Source organism: Leptidea sinapis, chromosome 3 (genome assembly GCF_905404315.1).
Source record: "Leptidea sinapis chromosome 3, ilLepSina1.1, whole genome shotgun sequence".
Classification (NCBI taxonomy): domain Eukaryota; kingdom Metazoa; phylum Arthropoda; class Insecta; order Lepidoptera; family Pieridae; genus Leptidea; species Leptidea sinapis.
The window spans coordinates 17,295,005-17,317,893 of record NC_066267.1 but is presented as its reverse complement, the minus strand read 5'-3'; the positions used below and the strand labels follow the sequence as shown (position 1 = coordinate 17,317,893).

The window sequence follows — 22,889 nt, the reverse complement described above, 5'->3', positions numbered from 1 at the left end:
TAAATATCCAGTATCTTGTAAATCTTTTTATTCTGTAATTCGCCTTAAATAAAACTCTAAACACTTTAAAATACATATTTATTACTAATTTTATACACTTACTAATATAAACTATTTAATAATTAAAAATAAACACTAAGTCTTTGTTCAATCTAACGATATACGAGATACATTCACAGAAATATTACAATAATTAATAAATGTATTACAATTGACAAAGAATGTAACAATAATATGTCGAAATTGTATTAAGTTTAGATCGCAGATTTCACAAATAAAGGTACCCGGTCACGCAGCATAAATAATTTGGGTGATTGACTTCTGCCGTTTGCGCATCTTTCAGTCTCGCGCATACAATACCTCCTTTAAGCTCTGTTCAAACTGAGGCGAACAACGCGCGGGAATCGGGACGCGTTTAAGCGTAATTCGCTCGCTCGCTCAGCCTCTCAAACTGACGCGATTCCCGCGTGTTGTTTTTGGTTCTTCAGTGGAGAAACATCATACATTATGAGATGAAACAATGTCCCGCTCTTGTTTCGCTTCAACTTGAGCGACTACTGACTAAGGCTAATCAGTTAGCCTTTAGATAACATCGCCAAGATAGGTCGTTACTAGAAAGATTCCAGCACAAAATAAATAGCACTTGTGCTATATTAGCTTGGATATCATCATCATCATCATCAGCCAGAAGACGTCCACTGCTGGACAAAGATCTCCACAACAATCGGTCCTGCGCTGACCTCATCCAACGTATTCCGGCGATCTTGACCAGATCATCGGTCCAACTTGTGGGGGGGGGGGTCCTACCAACACTGCGGCTTCCTATACCTTCGATAAACTGCACCTTAATTTTATAAAAGGCATTCTCCATAAATAAAATTCACCATGTCAATTAACCCGTCCAGGCATGGGTGGTCCAAACTGAAATCTTTATCCAGATGATAGATAGATAGATATTTATGTTACATTCATTGAAAGTAAATTTCCAGTTGAGTTACATAAAATAAAAGTAGTTATAAAAACTCGTCTGTACGTTGATAAAAAAGTTCAAAGTTACATAAGATTTTTCGCCTATTTGATTGCTTGTCACTCAAATATCAGATACATCTTAACCGATTTGAAAGTTTCCACAGATGTATTGTAACATTTAGTATTGTTTAATTCCAAAACAATTACGTAAAAAATTAATAAATATTGATACTACTGCAAAACCTACAGCAACGCGACTAAAGGCATAAACTAAAAACAAAAAAAACACTAATAAACCTAAATTTTTCCAATAAGGAATAGGATAGGAAGTAATACATTTGACTTGGTGGATATTGAACTCCTGAGATAATAATATCCGTATATTTGCTGCAAATTTTATTGTGAACGCACCTTTATTTAAGTCATATACGCTATAATATATAAAGCTATATATTTTACAAAAGCACGAAGGAGATAGCGCTACTTTATTTAAAAAAGAGAATTACATGAACATTTATCTTAACCACTTAATAAGAGCATGAAAACGTTGTGTTCTGTATTTGTCACCTTTAGGATAGAAAAAAAGAAAAATTCCTGAATTTGAATGCAAATACCATAATAAACTTAGATTAAGGATTGGTCTCCGCTGTGCTCCAACTGGATACTGCAGGCGTTGTCGCAAAGTGCGGCAACTCTTACGAGCCAGACTCGAACAATGTGTGACGTTGACGTGCCACGTGTTCTGTTAAACTTTGCTAATAATTGAAACTAAAATGCCGGGTTGCGTAGTAAAACTTTGTAAAAATAATACTACTAGAAATAAAAAGACACTGGGATCACATGTCATCAGAAATAATTTTATTACTTTCAATGTAAAATAACACGAAGCGTATGTTTTAAATTATGAAAGATGCCATTGAGTGCCAAGATGCCATGCACACAAGCATCGAATAGTTGCCGTAATAAAAAAGCTATTGTTCTTAGTTAGCGCGGTATCTAGCTGGAGCGCAGCGAAGACCAATCCTTAATCAATAGAATAACAATAACCTTAGAAACTCTAAATTTCATATTTTTGTCGAAAATGATATTCTCAATTAATTTTTAAATGCTTCTCTTCGAAAGAACGGCCACTTTCAGAGTAATTATTTTAGGGCTTCTTAAGACTTTCGTTTGAGGTAGAACGTAAAAATATCCTACAGCTATTAAGTACAAAATGATATTTACAAAATAACTACATAATGTCAATAAGTATTTCTGTTTCAATAATTTTAGAATATTAAAAAATGCTTAGATGATTATACGTCTAGATAAACTATGACAGCTGTGAAATCGTCGAAAAAAATTGAGTTTAGAACAAACCTCTATTTTAAGCAATTCACTGTGCGTAACACAAAGTGTCATATAAATCGCGAGTGTAAGACGTAGCTTGCCATGCACACTAAACTAATATTCCTGGCCTGTTTTTATCGGTTATCTAACAGCAAGAAACGCTATCTAGACGTATTAATTGTCTAAGAAAATAATTAATTCTTAACGATGAATTTACTAACAATCGAAATTATAAATTGTGTCTGTAGTAATTTTCATTAAGTCAATAAGCATAATTAATAATATCGATACAAATAAGTTAATATAAATAAGTAAGCACGCTTAATAATATATTAACAATCGGTATATACACTTTGTACAATATAAACTTAAATAAATTAATACTGTAAATAAATTTAAAGCTTACCAGAACTAACATTAAAATAAATCAGTCTATTGAATTAAAGAATAACGTCACAAAAAAAGATTGCGTTGCTCCTAACTATATTGTTAAGATTGGTAAATTAAATTATCATTATATCTACAAATTTAAGCAAACAAAATATATAAGCTACTCTTGGGTATAACCTAAGGGCATACTTTCAGAAAAAATTAGTTTACTTTTTCTCTAATTTTTATATGTGATCTGATTTTATAGATATTATCGGTTCTGTTACAAAAAGGACAAACATATGTTGAATAGTTTAAAAAAAAAAGTTCTGTTATAAATCTGTGTCTTTCTGTTGTTTAGCGTTCAACAATCTTTAGACATTGCTTATATTTAAACACGAGAGATTTATATTATATGATGACAGATAGATGACAGCTGTCAAAAATTGCGTTCCGTTACTTTACTTGCTCATGTACACTTTAGTTCATGTTGTGCTTAACGACGTTTAAGTTAAACACAAGAAAACACTGATTTAAAATAAAAAAAGATAAACTCTATTTTGGACGTCGTTATTGTTGTGTCACTGACGTTGTTAAAGTTAGGACACTGTCTAACATAACTCGTGTTTTTAAATTATGTTTTTGTAACACAACGTTTATGCTTAATAACTGTATTAGAACAAATTTTCTCGATAGAAAAATACCAAAGTTTTGCTTTAGACCTTAAGATTATCGACGACCCAAACAGCCCTGGTGGGTAATGACGCTGTCCACTGAGTTAGGGGCACCGGGTTCGAGTACCGGCAGGTACAAACATTTATATGATAAATAAAGATGTTTGTTTGTAGTTATGGATATTTAAGTATCAATATTTATATATTTTGGGCTAGATAATTTGATGCTAAATAATGTTTGATAGACTCATAATATATTTTACGGAAAATATTTTCACTCATTGAATTTATATAGACACAAAATGAAAAAAAAAGTGGCGCATTTGTAAGTAAATTACTTTTGAACGGCTTTGTGCATTTGGTATTACTTTAACCTTGTTTTGAGGTGTAAGCCTTACGATGCCAAACACCAACAAACGAGAGAAGGGTGCGAATGAGATAGCTAATATCATCTATAATGTGACAAAAAAAAAGATTTAGCAACAGAGCGCATCCATCTTACTATCATGCTGCGCAAAGTAAGAAAAAAAATAACAAAGTATTACTTTCAGGATTTCAATTAAAAGAACATATTGGATATAGTGAACTGTGTGAATTTCCTCCATCGACTAAAATTGGCAATTTTATTTTCCTTTTGGCAAAAGTCCATAATATCATCCAAATTCTTCTATATTAAATTGAGGCGGCCAATATTGAAATACTATAATCTTAATGCATTTGTTTATGTAGCCCCTTAAAGATATAAGCCCGAATAAAATACATCTTATTTTGAAATTATTAACATACTTGTCATAATAGATGTATTATCTGTAATCTGTGCTTGTCACAACAATTGATAAACATTAGATACACTTAACTCCGTAACTCGAACTCAAGTAAAGCGCAACCCGTATTTATGTAAATAAAATATTTTTATGAGATTAAATTGCGTGTTATTGTAACTGTATTTTTAACATTAGGTTTTTGTTACATTTTTATGTCAGTGGAACTAGTCAATACCCCTGACAATATGAGCCTGCAAATGTAGCGAAACGTCGGGTTAAATAAAAAATCAAAAAATGTAGCGACAATTACAATATTTTCGGCACTGAACCAAATAAGGTCAGATTTTTTATATATCTGAGCCAACTAAATATTTTTCCACCATTCTATTAGTCCAAAGAGGATGTAAATACTACGTAATAATAGGCGGGACAACCTAAGTAAAAAATTAAATTTAATTTATTATGAAACGTGCAGTGATTTGACATAAGTTTGAAATAGTAGTAATTACAGTATGGCGATTGGCGACGAAGTATTATCCGTCTAAGTTTGAAAGCGAACAGTTGCTGAAAACATAGTGGATTTCGGCTATCCACGTTTTATACAAGATTATAGCCGTCATCTGTCAATGTATGCACGTTTCATACAATCGAGTGAATTGCTTTTTTTCTTAGAGAGTTTCGCTAGGCTATAGGCTTAGTCAAACAGAAATGTAATACCGGCTCTTCGGATATACTACAAGTATTAAATACGCTAAAGAGATAATCGAGGCCTTAAATAGAGTTGAAATTAGCAAATTAAGCTATGTAAGGAAATATTAACAACACTTATAGGAAATTTCAACGTAAAATACATAAAATTGCGAGCGATTGCCATGAATCATAAGCAGTGATCGATCAAATGTTCGAGTATATATACAATCTATAAAAGTTGTATCGCATAAGGGAGTTTCCAGTGCATCATATAACCCTCTCGGTATTACAACAAGTATTACATTATTCCAATTCGATCGTGATATAACACTAATTGCAAACATGGTGATCTCGTTTAGACCTACATATCTCGCAGTGTACTTTACAGCACCATACAAACTTGCAGCGACATTTCTCTTCGTGGTCTCTCACCCTGGTCTGGTAGCCTCGCCCGCAGCATAAAAGACGACAACCATCCAAGCCAGCCGATGTCCTATTGCAAGTCCGACCGCGAGTGCCCAGAATTCCCAGCCTGAAAAAGGGAAGTAATTATTAGCACAATAAAGTAATAGGATTGTACTTTAAATTCATACTAGAGCTCCAGAATTGACGCACGCACACGTACACATGCTTTATATGGCCGCTAGGCAGTCTTGGGAAAGCAAAACACGCCGTACGCTGCTTACGGCCGTTCCCAATATACCATCTACAGATAGAGATAAATTACTACCTTCTACTCTCGGTAATTAGCTATCAATAATCTGAAGCTGTCTCAATATACCCGATAAGTCATACTTATCACCTTAAGTTAGGACGCGTGAATTGCAATTTCCATACAAACTTCTATCGCTGGTAAGCTATACGTCCATTGACAGACAGCATGTACGGAAAAGGTGAGTTACTGTCGATATGTTTATTGGGAGAGAAAATTCAACGATAGTTACTATTTTTATCTCAAGTAGGCTACAAGAGATAGACTGAATATTGGGAACGGCCGCGGCCGTTAGACTGGTTGCTATCTGAGTTAAATTAGCTGCGCCACGCCGCGGCCGTCCACGTCGTCAATCTTTTTGTGTAATAAATAACCCTAGCGCTCGGCCCAGAATTAGGTATAATTTTCAAGGAGACTTTATTAGAGATGATTGATAATGACTTTATGAGAGAAGTTATGTTATTTAACTTGTATTTTGTTATTAGTGTGTGTTTGCTTAGAAGTTGAATCAAGCTACAATATTACAGTAGAATCTACTTAACTAATCTAACTTCCATCACACCGAGAGGTGATTTCAACTGAAATTTATTTATAACTGTATAGGTTCTACAATTCGCTATAAAATACAAGATATTTTGTTATTTTAAAATTTTAATATTTCTAGGTGGATATTGTGTTCGTATTTTTTGTTTAATGTCAATCAATATATAGGTTGAATTTTGTGTTACTTCTTAAAATTAGGCGTGGATGGCACAATCCGAAATCACAAAGAAAAGTGAGAACACAAAGGAGCATAAAACTGCATCAAACAATTTTTGAAATAGAGATATTCCTAGCCAGGAATCGGTTAGTTCTTAAAAAGTGGGCGTTGATGGCCCAATCCATAATTAATATAAATATTATAATCAATAATTTCATAATCCTGAATACAGGACAATTATAAAGATATCAAATCCAGCTATGTATAGAAACTATTGGACATCATTTTGAAGAAGAAATGATGAATGAATTAACAGATGAAAAATAAAAAAGTATACTGTCAAAAATGAGCTCTTTTCTAAATTTTGCCGTATGCCATTACTTTTAATCAAAATCAAAGGGTTTCATTCCTCGCTAGAAATTTTTGTATTTTAAATATTAAATCATGCAGTTTTTGGATTGTTTTTATCAAAATAGTACTCCTTTGCGTACTTTTCGCTGTTCCTTATGGTTTCAGATTTGGCTATCCACACCCACCTGAAAAATTCACCCTGTATATGCTATAAAAAGTAACAATAACCCAAATCAGGAACAACAAAAAGGTGAACTTTATTTTCCTCGACAAATACTACATCACCATCAACCGCAGTTTCGTCTACTTCTTGGTACTGTTGGTATGTTTAAAAAATCAAATATTATTACTAACTCCTCGTTAGGTTCACAGTAGTCCGGTGAGTCTTCTAAGTAGACCAGGTCCGTTTTGTTTGGTTTCTTCATGTCAGCATGAATTGGTCTTAGTTTTCTTATATTCTTGCCTCGCTTCCTATCGACAACCTGAAACATTGTGATTGAAGGTATTAAAGCTTATCTAAGAAATTAAGATGCCTCCACATCCAAGTCTTTTCTTTATTCCTTTATTTATTTTATAGCTTTTTATTTTATATCTATGTAAATGTCAGCCATGTTAACAAAATAAACAATAATGTCGAACAAAATGAAAAAAACTGAAAAAATAAATAAAAAGAAAAGCAAGTTATAGAGTCTTCAACAAATAAGACTTATGGATTCAAACAGACTTTTGGCATCCTTAGATGCAGGCAAGTATGACAAACATGCCCGTATCAAATCTGTTCAAACCCATAAGTCCTACAATTTCCAACTTTTCGAAAAGAGACAATTGGCTAGTGTTAGCATTGTATCTATCAATCTATAGCTACGTCACTTTACGACGCTATCTAGGCCACTGTTAGTCAGTGGCGTAACCAAATACACCTGACAGACTGCATTAGTTACCCTGCGATTTTAAAAATGAATTGTGCCTTTATTTACACCTGGACTCATATCCTCCAAACTGTTAACACAACAGTACAGGCAGAAGATAAAGAGAAGTTAATAGTAATAAATGGCAATAGTTGATACAATAGCATCGCTATTAAAGGCAGAAATATATATTATGATCCCTGTACTGTCCCGGATGATCATTTCAATACTGCATCTAGTTTTGCTGCTACCTAACAACAAAGTATAGACCTCTTAGCATTCGGTAGATCGGAATAGTACATGTCGCTTTTTAGTAAAAAATATTTAGTTTGTGTGAGCTTCAGAAAGTATTTTTTTTTCCCGTCTTCCCTATCTCACAGTTAACGCTATCTCGCTAATTGACCTGCGCAATGTTTGTTTTACTTATTCGCGCCATCTAGCGCGGATACTCGAAACTAATGTGTCGCAATAGGTACGTAATGATTCAACGTGCGGTTGCACTATCTGATATGAGATGTATATCAAAATATCTTATTATTTAATTAGTAGAAATGACTTAGGAGTGATAATTCATTTCTTACATTCGTATTTAAATAAGACATAATAGTATCTTTTTATTAATATAAGTTAGATAAATAGTGTTTTTATGAGAAATGACGACACTAAAACATATTTTCATGTATCTGTCTATAATTTCCGAATATTGCGCATTAGTTTGACAGAAATAAATACCACGCGTTCATACGCACAGAAAAATACTGCTTAGTAAACAAGATAGAAAATGAAGCAGCTTTTCTTAACACTCCCGTGATGATGGAGTAGAAGACACAGTGAAGCGACGTCTCTACGTAACGCCAAGTGATCCAGCCGATCACAGAGCACTGGGTCCCTGACAATTCCAGCTGCTCTGCGTTGCGAAACATACGGGATTGGTAGGATGACTCTTCCGCCTGGTTAATGATAAGGACGAAAAGCTCACGGCCAACCTTTACGGCTGAAGAGGCACTTATAGAAGAAGAATTCAAAGAAGCAACGTTGCTGGCTTCATAAACGGCTAATTACTTTAAAATATTTTGTTTTTAAATACCTTAACATGAGACGCTCCTTCATATCGGGTTGCAAGGGCATCACCAACTAGACGCAGTTGGGGCAACCTTCTCCAACAGACTCGAACTGAACAAGAACCCGACATTCCGTGACACTTGCATACACGCTGCATACGTGCGCGGACAGCCTGAAATATATTAATCAAATTGTAAGGTAAAAATAAAAAACGGGGACGATCATGTGATTGGAAATAGTGAGGCAACTCATGTACATCCGCAGCATCAGGGATCAACAGGGAAGTATGCTCTAAGCTTGGTACCTAAGGTACCTAAGTCGTATCAGATAACTGCAGCCGGTAATTCACTTCACAAAGTGGCTGTGCGAGGCAAGCAGTTTCTCACAAAACTGCGCTGTCGTTTAATGATTGAAGGTAGATTGACTGCACTAAGGCTTATGGATAAATCGGAGTCAGTAGCGACGTGTTATACCTTAGATCTGTATATAAGAAAAAAAACATTGGCCACAAAAAAATACTATCAATTGCAATATTATGATAATAATAAGTATAGAAGCTATTTTGAAATTCTTCATCAACTTTGGTACATACCTATTTATAGTTAAAAAAAAAAAATAAACTATATTAAGTAAAAACAGTAAGTAGTACATTTTGTTGTTAATTTCACATTGCTTTTTGCTAGTGTTCCTGAGCAAACTTCACACTGATGTTTAAATAAAACACTTAAAAGATTAAAACGTGTGTACTTGTAACTGTGTTTTTACGTTACATTTTTGTGGTCTTGAAACGTCGGGTTGACTAAATTAAAAATGTAACTTTTACGCAAAAACACGGTTACAATTAGGTACACGCGTTTTAATCCTATAAACGTGTTTTATTTATATGTGTAACACTCGCGTTAATAAAAAAAATATTCGCACTGATGATTTAAATTCAAGGATGGATTTTTCTTTTTAGGCAACGGAATTCTTTTAAACAAAACATGAATATTCTTTGATTGCTATTATGCTTAGAGTATGGATGGCGTGCTCATCTCCAATTCCTTATACAATTTTATATCTTACCCGTCTTCCAGCTTCGTTATTGTGTAGATTCATTATACCTTCATCAGCGTCCTTATCTTCTTTGGCATCTATGAAGTCTCGACTGTATATCTCACCATACCTTATATCCTGAAATTCAATTTAATACATTTATTTTTTCAATATTAATAACAATAATACCTTTTTTTTACATATTCATCTTTATCCATTATATTTATAATTATATACGATTAATATTTCAATTTTACAAACACTAATAAAATATTTTTCAAGAGATCACAGTAGAACTGAAGCTGTAGGCCGATGTCAAAGGCCTGTGATTCCTCTGGTGTTGCAAGAGAATGTGGGCGGCGGTGATCACTTAACACACCGGGAGACCCGTACGCTCGTAAAAAAAATGTCTTCAATACACAGACTAGAAAGCCGTGACCAATTTCGATTTACCAATGTGTGCGTTAGCTTGTGGTTTTAAATTCAAAATACTAACGAGCTAATGAAGCTGACTGTTTACGACTTGTCAATCAAAATTGGTTACAGTAACAAAAAATTTGCTTTCCTTTTCAATCTTACTGTATCTGCGGTAGCGATGTTCTTCTCGTTTGCACGCTTTGTTCGTTACGTATTGTAAGTCTTTGTAAGACTTGTTTCAGTCACGTTAACAACTTCTACATTTAGTTCATATAAAATCTAAGAGATGGCGTCATTTATCGGATCGGATGTCTAATGTAATTTACGTTTTCTCAACGTATACTCCTCGATTACTACGTCATAATATTTAATTTTTAGCTTGCATTTTACAATTTTGAAATTTAACTGTCGTGCTACATTGAAAGGAAAAATCTGCTTAGTATTTGCATATTAGGAAATTGACTTGAGATGTCGTTCTTGCAAATCTAAACATTTTGTATAAAAGTAGATCCTGTAGATGAAGCCACAACATGAGAGTTAAACAAAGCATACAATACAATGTTATCAACGACACGTCACTCGGAAGGTTGGCTCAGTTGGAAGAGCGCTTGCACGGAACGCGAGAGGTCCCGAGTTCGAGATCCGCATCATTCATAAAATTCTGTTTTCAAATTTTATTTGTATACTCCGATTAAACAATTTCCTCATATGCAAATAAAATGCTCCCAATCTAGGTCTCTCTAAGGTCCAGTCACGTACCTATAGACGGAAATTTGTCGAGATATATTTCTTACTAATATTAATTATCATATTTCTTGTAAGATATTCCAAATATTAATTGCACACTACCGGAAATTTTCCATGTCCGCCATTTTCTTTATATATTAAACCGTCGCATGTTTATGTTATGCCCTGTGCTGCCCCGGGGCGTAAAAAGAATAGGGTAGTCCCAGGTCCAAGTGTGTCGTAAGAGGCGACTACGGGCTTTTTGAAAGTGGGAGAGTCATGCTGCTGTCTTATGACGTCAGCACAATCGGGCCAGACTCGTCCGGGTTACTTACCACACTCGCACAGAATACCGGCGTGAAGTAGCGGCCTAGTGCCGCTATGTTTCGCATAGGTTAGTGTCGAGGACCGGAGGCCATCTCGACCTAGCGATACGTCATATTTAACGTACCCCGGGTACAAAATTGAGCATAATTTCATGCCTCATGCCGGGGTATGTGTGTACGTTAGGGAGGATATCTGCTGTCGCCATCTCGGCAATTTTGAGGGTAGGGGCCTGTCTACTCTCTGGCTCCGCGTCGATTTAGAGGACCGCGTACGCATCTATGCGTGTGTCTACAGGTCCCATAGTGGTAACGCAGAAACGGATCACCTCATGGGCTGCGTTCAAGCGGCATTTGATGACGTGCTTGCTCAGATCCCCTCCGCTGAAATCGTAGTCTTGGGTGATTTCAACGGGCACAATGCCGAATGGCTTGGATCACGTACCACAGACTACGCATGGCGATCTGTGCATAATTTTGCATTGGCGTATGGTCTGTCCCAATTGGTTGAGTCGCCGACGCGGCTCCCGGATGTGGATAGCCACATGCCGTCCTTATTTGATCTTCTGCTGATTACACATCCCGATGGTTACCAGGTCTCTGTCGACGCCCCTCTCGGAACGTCCGACCATTGCCTGGTCAGGAGTGTAGTGCCTATCCGACGCCAACGTCGCAGACCACCAGCGACCCGCCGCGTTTGGCACTACAAGTCAGCAGATTGGGATAGGATGCGTTCCTTTTTTGCATCCTACCCTTGGGGCAGGGTTTGTTTCCCTTCGGATGATCCTAGTGTCTGCGCCGTTGCTGATGTGATACTGCCGGGCATGGATATTATTATACCAAGCTCTGTAGTACCGATCGGTGGCAGATCACAGCCCTGGTTCGATGCGTCAGTTAAAGCATCTGACTGCAAAAAACAGGCGTATCGAACTTGGGTTGCGGCGCTGGGCTCAAAGGATCCGAACTGCAAAGTTCTGAAGAAGAAATATAACCGTGCCTCCAGATTTTTTAAGCGGCAAATCGCCCGTGCAAAATCGAAGCACGTCGTCAAAATTGGCGAGCAGCTTTCCAGTTACCCGACCGGAACACGCAAGTTCTGGTCGTTGTCGAAAGCTGCTCTTGGTAATTTCAACTAGCCGTCCATGCCGCCGTTGCACATGAGGAATGATACCCTGGCCCATACGGCAAAAGAGAAAGCCGATCTCCTGTGCACTCTTTTTGCCTCCAACTCGACTCTTGACGACAACCTCCAGCTTCCTCACTGGGCGCAGCATACAGGTCGTTATCGACGGTTATTGCTCGAATCCCAAGCCCGTGAACGCTGGAGTGCCCCAAGGCTGTGTGCTATCTCCCACGCTGTTTCTTCTGCATATCAAAGATATGTTGGACACCGCCAACATGCATTGCTATGCAGACGACAGCACTGGTGATGCCGTATACACGGGCCATGCAGGTCTCTCTCGGGAAAACGTCGACCAGTGCCGGGAGAAACTTGTGTCTTCTATCGAGTCCTCTCTCGAGAAGGTCGCAGAATGGGGTAAGTTGAACCTTGTCCAATTTAACCCCCAGAAGACTCAAGTTTGCGCGTTTACCACTAGAAATAACCCCATTTGCCGTATCACCGCTTTTCGAGAACACTTCCCTTAAAGCCTCGCCTAGTATCGGAATACTAGGTCTCGAAATCTCGAGCAATTGCCAATTCCGTGGCCATCTGGAGGCTGGAAACTGGCTTCAAAGAAACTGGGCGTCATAAATAGAGCACGGCAATACTTCAAGCCAGCCCACATTCTAGCGCTCTACAAAGCGCAGGTCCGGCTTCAAATGGAGTATTGCTGTCATCTCTGGTCTGGCGCACCCCAGTATCAGCTCGATTCATGTGACCGCGTGCAATGCAGAGCAGCTCGAATTGTCGGGGACCCAGTACTCTGTGAACAGCTGGATCACTTGGCGTTGCGTAGAGACGTCGCTTCATTGTGTGTCTTCTACCGCATTTATCACGGGGAGTGTTCCGAAGAGCTGTTCAACCTGATTCCTGCCGCCGAATTTCACCTTCACGACACGCCACAAGTTACGATATCATCCCCACCATCTGGATGTGTGGCGGTCCTCCACAGTGCGGTTTTCAAGGAGCTTTCTTCCTCGTTCCACGAAGCTGTGGAATGAGCTTCCTTGTGCGGTGTTTCCGGGACGATACGACATGGGTACCTTCACGAAAAGCGCGTACACCTTCCTTAAAGGCCGGCAACGCTCTTGTGATTCCTCTGGTGTAGCAGGAGAGTGTGGGCGGCGGTGATCACTTAACACCAGGTGACCCGTACGCTCGTTTGTCCTCCTATTCCATAAAAAAAAAAAAATTGTACGAATAACTTAGTACAAAAAAGATTTTATTTTTTTGTTAGAACTAAAATCGAAAAATGTGAACTCACCATTAATGATCTAAGAAAATACACGGAATTTTTATATTATGCTTTCTGAAGTGTAGTTATTTAATAGATTTATAAGGCTTTATTATGTCTACTTTGTATAATTTCCACATTATAAAAATGGCAAATATGTACTTAATAACTTATATTAATTCAACAATAAATTTAACATGTTTATGGAAATAAAAAATTTAACTTTTTGACTCTTAATATATAAGTCTGGAATACCTCTGAACATCCCCCCCACTGCCAATGGCGTGGCGTCCGCTTCCTGACCCTTGAGTCACAGGAACACTCGTTCAACTCCCCGCGGCTACAAGCTCGGGCCACCGCATGTGCCAGCGCAGCTGATGATAAAGCGTGCACAAATGCAGATTCACGAGACTCTGAAAACAAATAAATATTATATTACCTACTGCAGATAACATCAAAGTCTAAACGCACTACTATACTTGTATTTTTTTATGCCAATATGGGACGGGACGAACAGGACGTTCTACTAATGTTAATTAATACAACTTGCATATTGCAATGCAGTGCCGCTCAGGATTCTTGAAAAACCCAAAAAATTTGAGCGGCACTACAATTGTGCTCGTCCCCCTGAAACATAAGATGTTAAGTATCATTTGCCCAGTAATTTCACTAGCAACGGCGCCCTTCAGAACGAGACACAATAATGCATTACTGCTTCACGGCAGAATTAGGCGCCGTTATATCCTCGGGAATTCGATAATGTACACAGTATTGGTAATAAAAGCATGTATTTAAATGACATTTTATTTAATTGTTAATGGTTATATTCCTTAATGAATGATTCCTTTCTCATAGACATAAAATGAATCATCGATACTTTAAATCCAAAGCAGGAAACTTCTTCAGGTTCTAAATTTGACTGTTTTTGCAGGTTTATAGGCCGAATAGAAAAAAAAAACAGATCTTATTATAACAACGATAATTGCTATACAACACTGGGAGATATAAACAGAGTTACAGTTGAATGGTTTCGCAGGGATCGAATGCTATAATGACAAATTTGCAAGAATTGCTTCAAAACCATTCAATTTGTCCTGAACCCTTTTGTTGAATCTTGTGAAAGCTTGTTTCCATTGCAACCAGCGCTGGTCTTGTACCAACAAATGACGCCACATCCGAGCGCTATAAGTTGCGCACTCTTTTGTAAAATGTTCAAATAAAACTGGTTCAGTTTCAGTCTCGTGCCAAATTTTGGCGAGACAACACGTCCTGAGGATGCCTTGTGTAGAGGCGAAACACGTGTCGAATTGTTTTAATAACAAATATTGGCGGAATTAACACTAAAGAAAACTTAAATAATTTGTATACATATTTGTGTCAGAATAAGGGAAAATTGAAGGTATTTAACAAAATGTAAAGGTAGGAATTAAAATAGCGAAAAGAAAATAGAAAAACCGACTTCAGATACTAAAAAGTATAAGATAAGTCGGTGCCAAGTTAAATATAACAGCAGGTACTTACACCTGTCACGCGTGACTTTGAGCGGGATACCTTCGACTAGATTCTAGAATCTAGAACAAAACATCCCAAGCGGGCAGGCACCGACATAAACCCTATCAATAGGTAGCACGAGTATTCGATTTGAATAAGAGGCGTATTAAAATAAATCTTTAAGTAATTTTATACTTTTCAGTTTTTGATGTCGGTTTTTTTAAACTTAGTTTTAAACTCAGTTCTTAGTTTAAGTAGCTATGGGTAGGCCTACGAAAACTGCTGCGAGCCTTAAACAATATAGATCAAAAGAAACGGGAACGGGAAAAAGGAAACGACTCCCAAAACATGCTGTTTCAAACTTTATTTCACGTTCTTGTAAGACAGTGAAATATCATGAAGAACGTCTGTTAGCTATGAATGACAGGTAGCCTAAGACCCACTTATTGGGGCACGTGTTAATTATAATAGATAATCAACCTTAATCAAAACTCCTAAAAAAGCCGTATATAAACTATAATAACATCATCCTCGTAAACAAAAATAATTATAAAAAAATTTTCATAAAATGAAAAGTACGGGGTCAAACTGTGTCAAATTTTTATGGCACCAAATGACAAATAATCTGCATCAAACTACATAACAAAAAATAATCACGAAAATCGGATCATAATATATCTCAGCGTAATTTTTATAAAAAAAAATACCAATCGAATTGGGAATCTCCTCCTTTTTGAAGTTGGTTAACAAGTATCATTTGAAAAAGTGGGACTAACGATGCAGACTACAATTGGCCATTTTTATAACGGTAGCTACCAACCAAATACAACAACGTATGAAAGCAGTACCTTCAAACTGATCTGGTCACGAAGTCAAAAGGTTTTCATTACACGCACGTTTGGACTTATTAAAATTATCATGTCAATTACTCTTTCGCCCTAAATACCCTTTCTTTAGATTGTAAGTATTTTTTTTACAGTAGAGGAGGACAAGCTTTCTTACGGTTATGAAATGTTAAGTGATCACCGGAGCCAAGTAATAAAACATATACTAGAAATATAATGTATCGTAGAGTGGATGCATCAACCTCTAGAGCTTGAATACGTTGTTTCTGTATCGATGCTTTTTGAACGTGATGGTCGTAATTACTGTCATATTAGTAATCGAATCAAACAAATACAATGATTTTTTTAACTATAACAGGTCGAACAGGCACCAGAAGCAGAACTCGTTCTCGAGTTGGTTCCACGTTGGAGGAAGGTCTTTGAGACCGCACACTCCTTACACTGTGGTAAATGAGGAAGAAGATGTCTCTACGTAACGCTAAATTATCTAGGCAGTCATAACATGTATGTATATATGTATGTTAAGAAACTAAATTTGTTAATCCGTCGTTGTAAGTAATCGTTTTATGGAAATTCTGAAACTGAACCAGAATAAACATCTTTACTTCCATCATAGACAAACAGAGAAAATCAAAGTTCATTGGCCATTAGAACCAGCGTGTCCAACCAAACCAAATTCTCCAAATATCCACGGCGTGGGAGGTCACGTTATATTGGTTACAGTAATACTTGGGATTTTTCAACAAACTGATTTACTCAATCAACGGATACGCCGTGGTCTCGGTAAAAGACATGTGAAAATAAACAAATGTCTTGTAAGAGTGATTCCTTGAATATCTTGAAGTAGAGTGGGTGGTGTTTTAGTCCAGTTTAAACAATTTTACGAGGTTGTGTGCTCATGAAATGCATCTAACGCTTAGAAAATATATCAGAAGATTCTAGTTTCACCATGCAAACTATCTTTTTGGGTTAGCGACGGACGAATAAACAGGTACAGTCAACTTCAAAAGTAACATTTTATCCCGGAAAAATATTTCCAACGGGATTTTTGAAAAACTGATATTCACGTCGATGAGCTATAACTATCCCAATAGTAGTTTTAGTTTGCCATAGCAATCTTCCTCAAAATAAGATTCATATACATAATATGTTGAGAACCGGAGCGAAAACGGGAACCGGAACTGGAATAGGACATGAAATAATCTTCAAACAAACTTACTTATTATTTTTAAAAACCCTTTATCTACGTGGATGCCGTCGAGGGCATCAGCTAGTCTTAATATACACAAATCCAGTGTCCTGATGTTTATTTCCATGAACTCCTAAACTAATTAACGGGATTTTAATTTGGATATCTTGATGGAGTGCAGTTTAGTACAGCTTTAGAGATAGGATAGTTTTTATTTTGATTTGGGACACTTATTTATATTTATTTCCAGTATTTGTTTTGTATGGACATATTTTCTATGAGAGAATTTATTGACAAATGGCTGGACGGTTCTATTGTGAAACAATTTCATTATAACAACAGGAGCTATAATATATATTTAACGAAATAATTATTACTGTTATGATTATTATTATTGACAAATTATTAATAAAACAGTATTTTATTTATTATTTACAGAACAACGTCTGTTGGGTCAGCAGGTATAATATAAGTTTCAAATTGTTTTTAATTATAACCAAACGATCATGACACTCTCAATTAGTCTCAAACAATTTCCAAAAAATATAGTGTTTGTGATTTCGTACTCTAAGTTGAAAGGTGTTAGGGCCGGTCTAACTTACTACTGTAGGTCTGAGGATCACGGCCTATGTGCAATTTGATCGGTTTTGTATAGCGATACGCTACACCTTAGGGCAAGTTGAGCCGCGTTTTGCTTCTAATTTACATAAAATCGAAGAAGTACTAAAGAGGAACCCACCACACCAAAAATGTAAGGTACAAAGTATCGAAATGATTAGTGACTTTTGCTGTTGACTGTACTCGTATTGGCAACAATTAAGAATCGGAAACTACTTCGAAATTTTAATGTGTTTGTTAGATTAATTAATTAATTACCGGTGGCTGGCTCCTTTTCACGGGATGCCGGATAGATTATGGGCACCACAACAGCGCCTTTTTCTACCGTGAAGCAGTAATGTGTAAGCATAATTGAGTTTCAGTCTGAAGGCCATCGTAGCTAGTGAAATTACTGCCAAATGAGACTTGACATCTTTTCTCTCAAGGTGACGAGCGCAATTGTAGTGCCACTCAGAATTTTTGGGTTTTTCTCGAATCCTGAGCAGCACTGCACTGTAATGGGCAGGGCTTTTAAATTATCATCAGCTGACAGTAGTGCTCGTCTCGTCATTTACCGTGTCTCTCGTAAAATGTAACGATGTCCTCAAAAATAATAATTTGACAAGACTTATTATATTATTTCAGATATATTCAACACATTCACATTATTACCCTATTTTAATTATTGTATGAGTAACTCAGTTATCTTTAGGAATTTCAAAGAGTCACTTAAGTGTACAGAATTAGACGTAAGGATTTCACAGTTCACGATGTAAACATCGTGTCGGGTTTAATAGCTGAACTCAGGATCAAAGAGCTAACGTGCTTTGAACTTACATGTAACATCCTTTGTGGAATTATCCCGACAAAATATTAATGTTAAAAAGGAGACGAGTTTCAAATGTGCGGAAACTAAACGGCATATAATTAAGATGTTAGTTACAACTCAGATATTTTTTGTTAACCGACTTCCAAAAGGCTATCAATTCAATCGGTCTTTTTTTTTACTCTGAGATTTATGGACCGATTTACATAATTCTTCTTAATAATTTCGTCTTCTATTTTGTTTGATGCGAAATAGATGCCATTTGGTCCCATATATATTTTACATAGTTTGGCCCAGTAGTTTTCACTTTATGAACATTTATATGAAAATTATAGTCTACCTGGATGACATAATTGTTTTCTGTGTACGGCTTTTTTTTGGAGTTTTCATTCAGGTTGATTATATATTATTATTAACTGACACTAAAACGTAAAAAATAAACTACGCTTAAAAAACCGACTAAAAAAACTGAAAAGTATCAAATAACTTAAAAATTTAATTTAATACAACTCTTATGTAAACCTTCATCTTTAATATTATTAAAATACTATTATTTGTATGTGCTACATATTGATAGCTTTGAAGTCGGTGCCAAGCCAAATGTAATAAAGGTACACTTGCCACGCGTGACTTTGAGCAGGATAGCTTCGTCTAGAACCAAGCGGACAGACACGCGTGGCCAGACAACCTAAATAATTATTACAGTAAGTAAGCTGTTTATAATATTAAGACTTATTTTATTTAGGGCGTGGCATTGACTTAAAACCTATCAATAAGTAGCACGTATAAATAATAGTATTTTATAAATATTAAAGGTAAAGGTTTACATAAGAGGTGTATTAAATTAAATTTTAGATATAAGATATTTCTATTTTTGAAGTCGGTTTTTTTAAACGTAGTTTTTTTGTTAAATATATTAATAATAATATAATTTTGACACACTTTTACACAAACTAGGCATAGCCTGTACATGTGTACAAGACAACGATATACTTACTTAAACATATATAAATAAATATAAACACCCATGACTCGGAAACAGACATCCATATTCATCATGTAAATGTTTGCACCTACCGGGATTGGAACTCGGGACTGTGAATATCATATTAAATAAATTGATCACATGGCACAGGTATATGTCTCATTTGGAATGTTGGATTTGTGTCAAAGTATATATTGACTTAAAATATACTAGTGTATAGACAAACAATACGTGCAATAAACAAGAAAATATCTGACGGAGATACAAAAAATCTGATTTTGATTGACATTTTGTAAGCAATTCTTGTATATATATATTATCTGAATCTCGGAAACGGCTCCAACGATTTTCATAAAATTTAGTATACAGGGGTTTTCGGGGGCGATAAATCGATCTAGCTATCTATAGGTTTCAATTTAAAAAAATGTATATTTATCCGTATTTTAATGAGAAACAGCTACAATAACATTAGAATACAAAGGTAAAAATCGCCACTATATACAAGACTATAATAGCTCACATGGGACATTGGGTGATCCGGAAAGCAGACCCCGGTTCGAAACCAGATGTCCTATTAGTTCTTTATTAAGTTCAAGTTTTGTACATTTTCAAAAATCCGAGCAAGGCTCGGTCGTCCGGATATTATAATAATAATAATAATAATTGTATTTATTAAAAGGTGTAAACCTAATACAACCCAATACATTTAAATTAAAAATGAAATAAAATAAAAATTTATAAGCTTAACATAATTCAAATTTTGTCGTCATATCAATGTTAATGTTCTGTTTTAAGGTTACAATACATAGTAAAAAGCAAGAAAATAATAAACTAAATAAAAATAACTTACTGAATTTGAGTACACCTCCAAATATATCTGTTGAGTTTTCCACGGTGCTGCAGTTCCATCTGCTGTGACGAAACTGGTGCTGGCATTCCTCTATCGCCTGTGTAGCTCCAGTCTGGAGAACCTACAATATTAATTATATTTGTTTTTAATTTCGATATTCGATTTAAGCGGTCCTTTTATAAGATACAATTCTATAGTTCTATATTCAAATATTTACTAAGTTACCAATGATTCCAAATTGATACCATTTTTAAATTGAGCTTTATTTCATCATTCTGAGGGCCATTAACCTTTTTTAGAATTTAATTTTGTAATATGTCACAATAATACTTAAATATTCGAAAATAACATTCTTAAAAATAAATTAAGTACATACTTTAAAACTTGTATGACCATAAAGGCAGCGAGATATTTTTGTATTTTACTAGCTACCTATTTTACTGTCTTGTTTATTAAGTTTATATTGTTTTATATCTAAATATTTTTGAAAGACTATTTATTAATACGGCTTTACTCACGTTTTGTCGGTGTCGGTACCGGTACTAGTTTCGGACCATTCGGAGGTCCCTTCATCAAGGTGAGTGTGGTGGGTTCGCGAATAAAGCCGTATTTATAAATAATTTAATAATGACTCACGAAAGTTTTAAAATCAAAAAATCAAAATCAAAACGTTTATTGAACTCATAACATTGATTTACAATGGCTTAAGTTCAGTCATACACAAAATTTCATAATAATAAATAAATAATATCAAACAGATAAAATTAAAATCAAATAAGTAATATAAATAACATCAAACAATTAAAATCACATAAAACAAATCACACTTTAAGTAGACCAATTCAATTCCAGGCTGCTTTATCATTTAAATAATCTTGGATATTGTAATAGCCTTTGCTGCTTAATTTACTTTTTGTGTAGGCTTTGAATTTATTTATAGACATATTTGCTATATGTTCGGGGAGTTAATTATAGAAGCGAATTTTAATAATTTAATTTTAGAAAGATGTTATCAGTCTAAGTAAAATAATTGTTCTTAAGTGATTATGTACGGTATCCACTGTATTAGATTTTAAGCTTGTGGTTACTAAAGACTTTAAGAACTAACTAACTAAAAACTTAGGGCCATAAACCGAACACGTGCATAATATAATCATTCCTACAAAGTTAAGTTTGTACCTAACTGCAAATTATATAAGACCATGCAGAACATTTTCAATTTAATCGGGTAATATAGTTGTTTTTTGTAACAAACAAGAGCTTTTATGCCACTGAAAATCCATTTACATTTTTAGAATAAATAAATGTGTCACTAATTAAGACGAAAAAGCAATATTATCAAATTATTTATGATTCATTATAATTTGTTTATACAATATGTACATTTTTTCACGAAAATGTATTTTTACACAAATTTTGAAGTAAGCTTTCAGCGTAAAAAAAAATTTGCGCCCCATTTTCCATAATTTTCATATTTTATTTGTATCGCATTTGTTGCTGTGTTGTACATGTTTGTTTTTCCTCGCAAGTGTGTATGAAACTCGTGAGCATTTTGCTCACTACACACTCGGCTGATTTAGGCCCTCGCCTATGGTTCGGGCTCTTTTTTTTTAATGAAAATAAGGACCGAGATGAGCAGGACGTTCAGTTGATGGTAATTGATACGGCCTGTCTATTGTAGTGTTGCTATACAATTGCGCTCGTCACCTTGAGACATAAGATGTTAAGTCTCATTTGCACAGTAATTTCACTAGCTACGGGTCCTTCAGACCAAAACATAGTGATGCTTACACAATACCGCTTCACGGAAGAAATAGGCGCAGTTGTGGTACCCATAATCTAGCCGGCATCCTGTGCAAAGGAGCCTCCCACTGGTATAATAAGCAACTTAACTCACTTTTATCATAATATACTATTATGTTACTTAAAATAAATTTAGTTATATCTACAGGTTTACTATTGTTTATAGATATTATTTATAGGTCTGTATGTACATGGGATATTTTTTCTAAAAACTGATTGTAGGTTAAACGGGTATAACTGAGCACAAAAATACAAATTTAAAAAAAATTGTCCACCTATCTGTATATTTGTACACGCTGATCTTTGGAACTACTCGACAGTGTTTCATGAAACTTTTCGAATGCCTTCAGCTTAGCCTGGAGCAACACTTGATCAAAATCAGTGCACAGATAAACAAATTATATAATTTTGTTTGCTTGGTTAGCAAAAAAATGAGCATTCATACAAATATACCCTAATTTATTTGAACGAAGTCGCCGGCGCAGCTAGTGTCTTTATATATTTAAAGTACAAATGAGGACATATTTTCACAGTAAACATAATTTTCACTCAATTTAAACCCGCGGTATAGTCAGAGAAAATCACACACTTCACTTGACTATAAAAATCTTAAACATCATAACCCTCATACATTTACGGCAAATGATACATTTTACGAGTTACACGACCATTTGAATTATACTTACGTTATACTATAAAAGATATGAAAAGTACCGCGCTTTTATTCCCCAATAAAGCCTGACCTGTACTATATAAACGCCTACAAGCAAACACAGGCGCTCGATTGCTTGCCAATCAGATGCTATATCACAGAATAAATAGTAATCGCAGTACAGAAGGGTCACTTAAGACCTGAATTGACGGTCAAATGGTTCGAG

At 35.5% G+C, this 22,889-nt stretch overlaps 1 protein-coding gene across 1 annotated transcript in view; it reads right to left on the bottom strand.

Annotated features, from left to right (window-relative positions):
- Nucleotides 1-61: 61 nt before the first annotated feature.
- Nucleotides 62-22,889, bottom strand: part of LOC126978910 (protein Wnt-1-like) — a 136,633-nt gene continuing 113,805 nt past the window's right edge. Inside the window, exons 3-8 of the mRNA XM_050828034.1 lie at nucleotides 20,209-20,329; nucleotides 13,681-13,838; nucleotides 9,594-9,701; nucleotides 8,554-8,700; nucleotides 6,913-7,040; nucleotides 62-5,327 (exon numbers count right to left, since the gene is read on the bottom strand). Coding sequence (XP_050683991.1) covers nucleotides 5,126-5,327; nucleotides 6,913-7,040; nucleotides 8,554-8,700; nucleotides 9,594-9,701; nucleotides 13,681-13,838; nucleotides 20,209-20,329 — 864 coding nt within the window. The 3' untranslated portion in view covers nucleotides 62-5,125. The remainder of the gene's footprint in view (nucleotides 5,328-6,912; nucleotides 7,041-8,553; nucleotides 8,701-9,593; nucleotides 9,702-13,680; nucleotides 13,839-20,208; nucleotides 20,330-22,889) is intronic.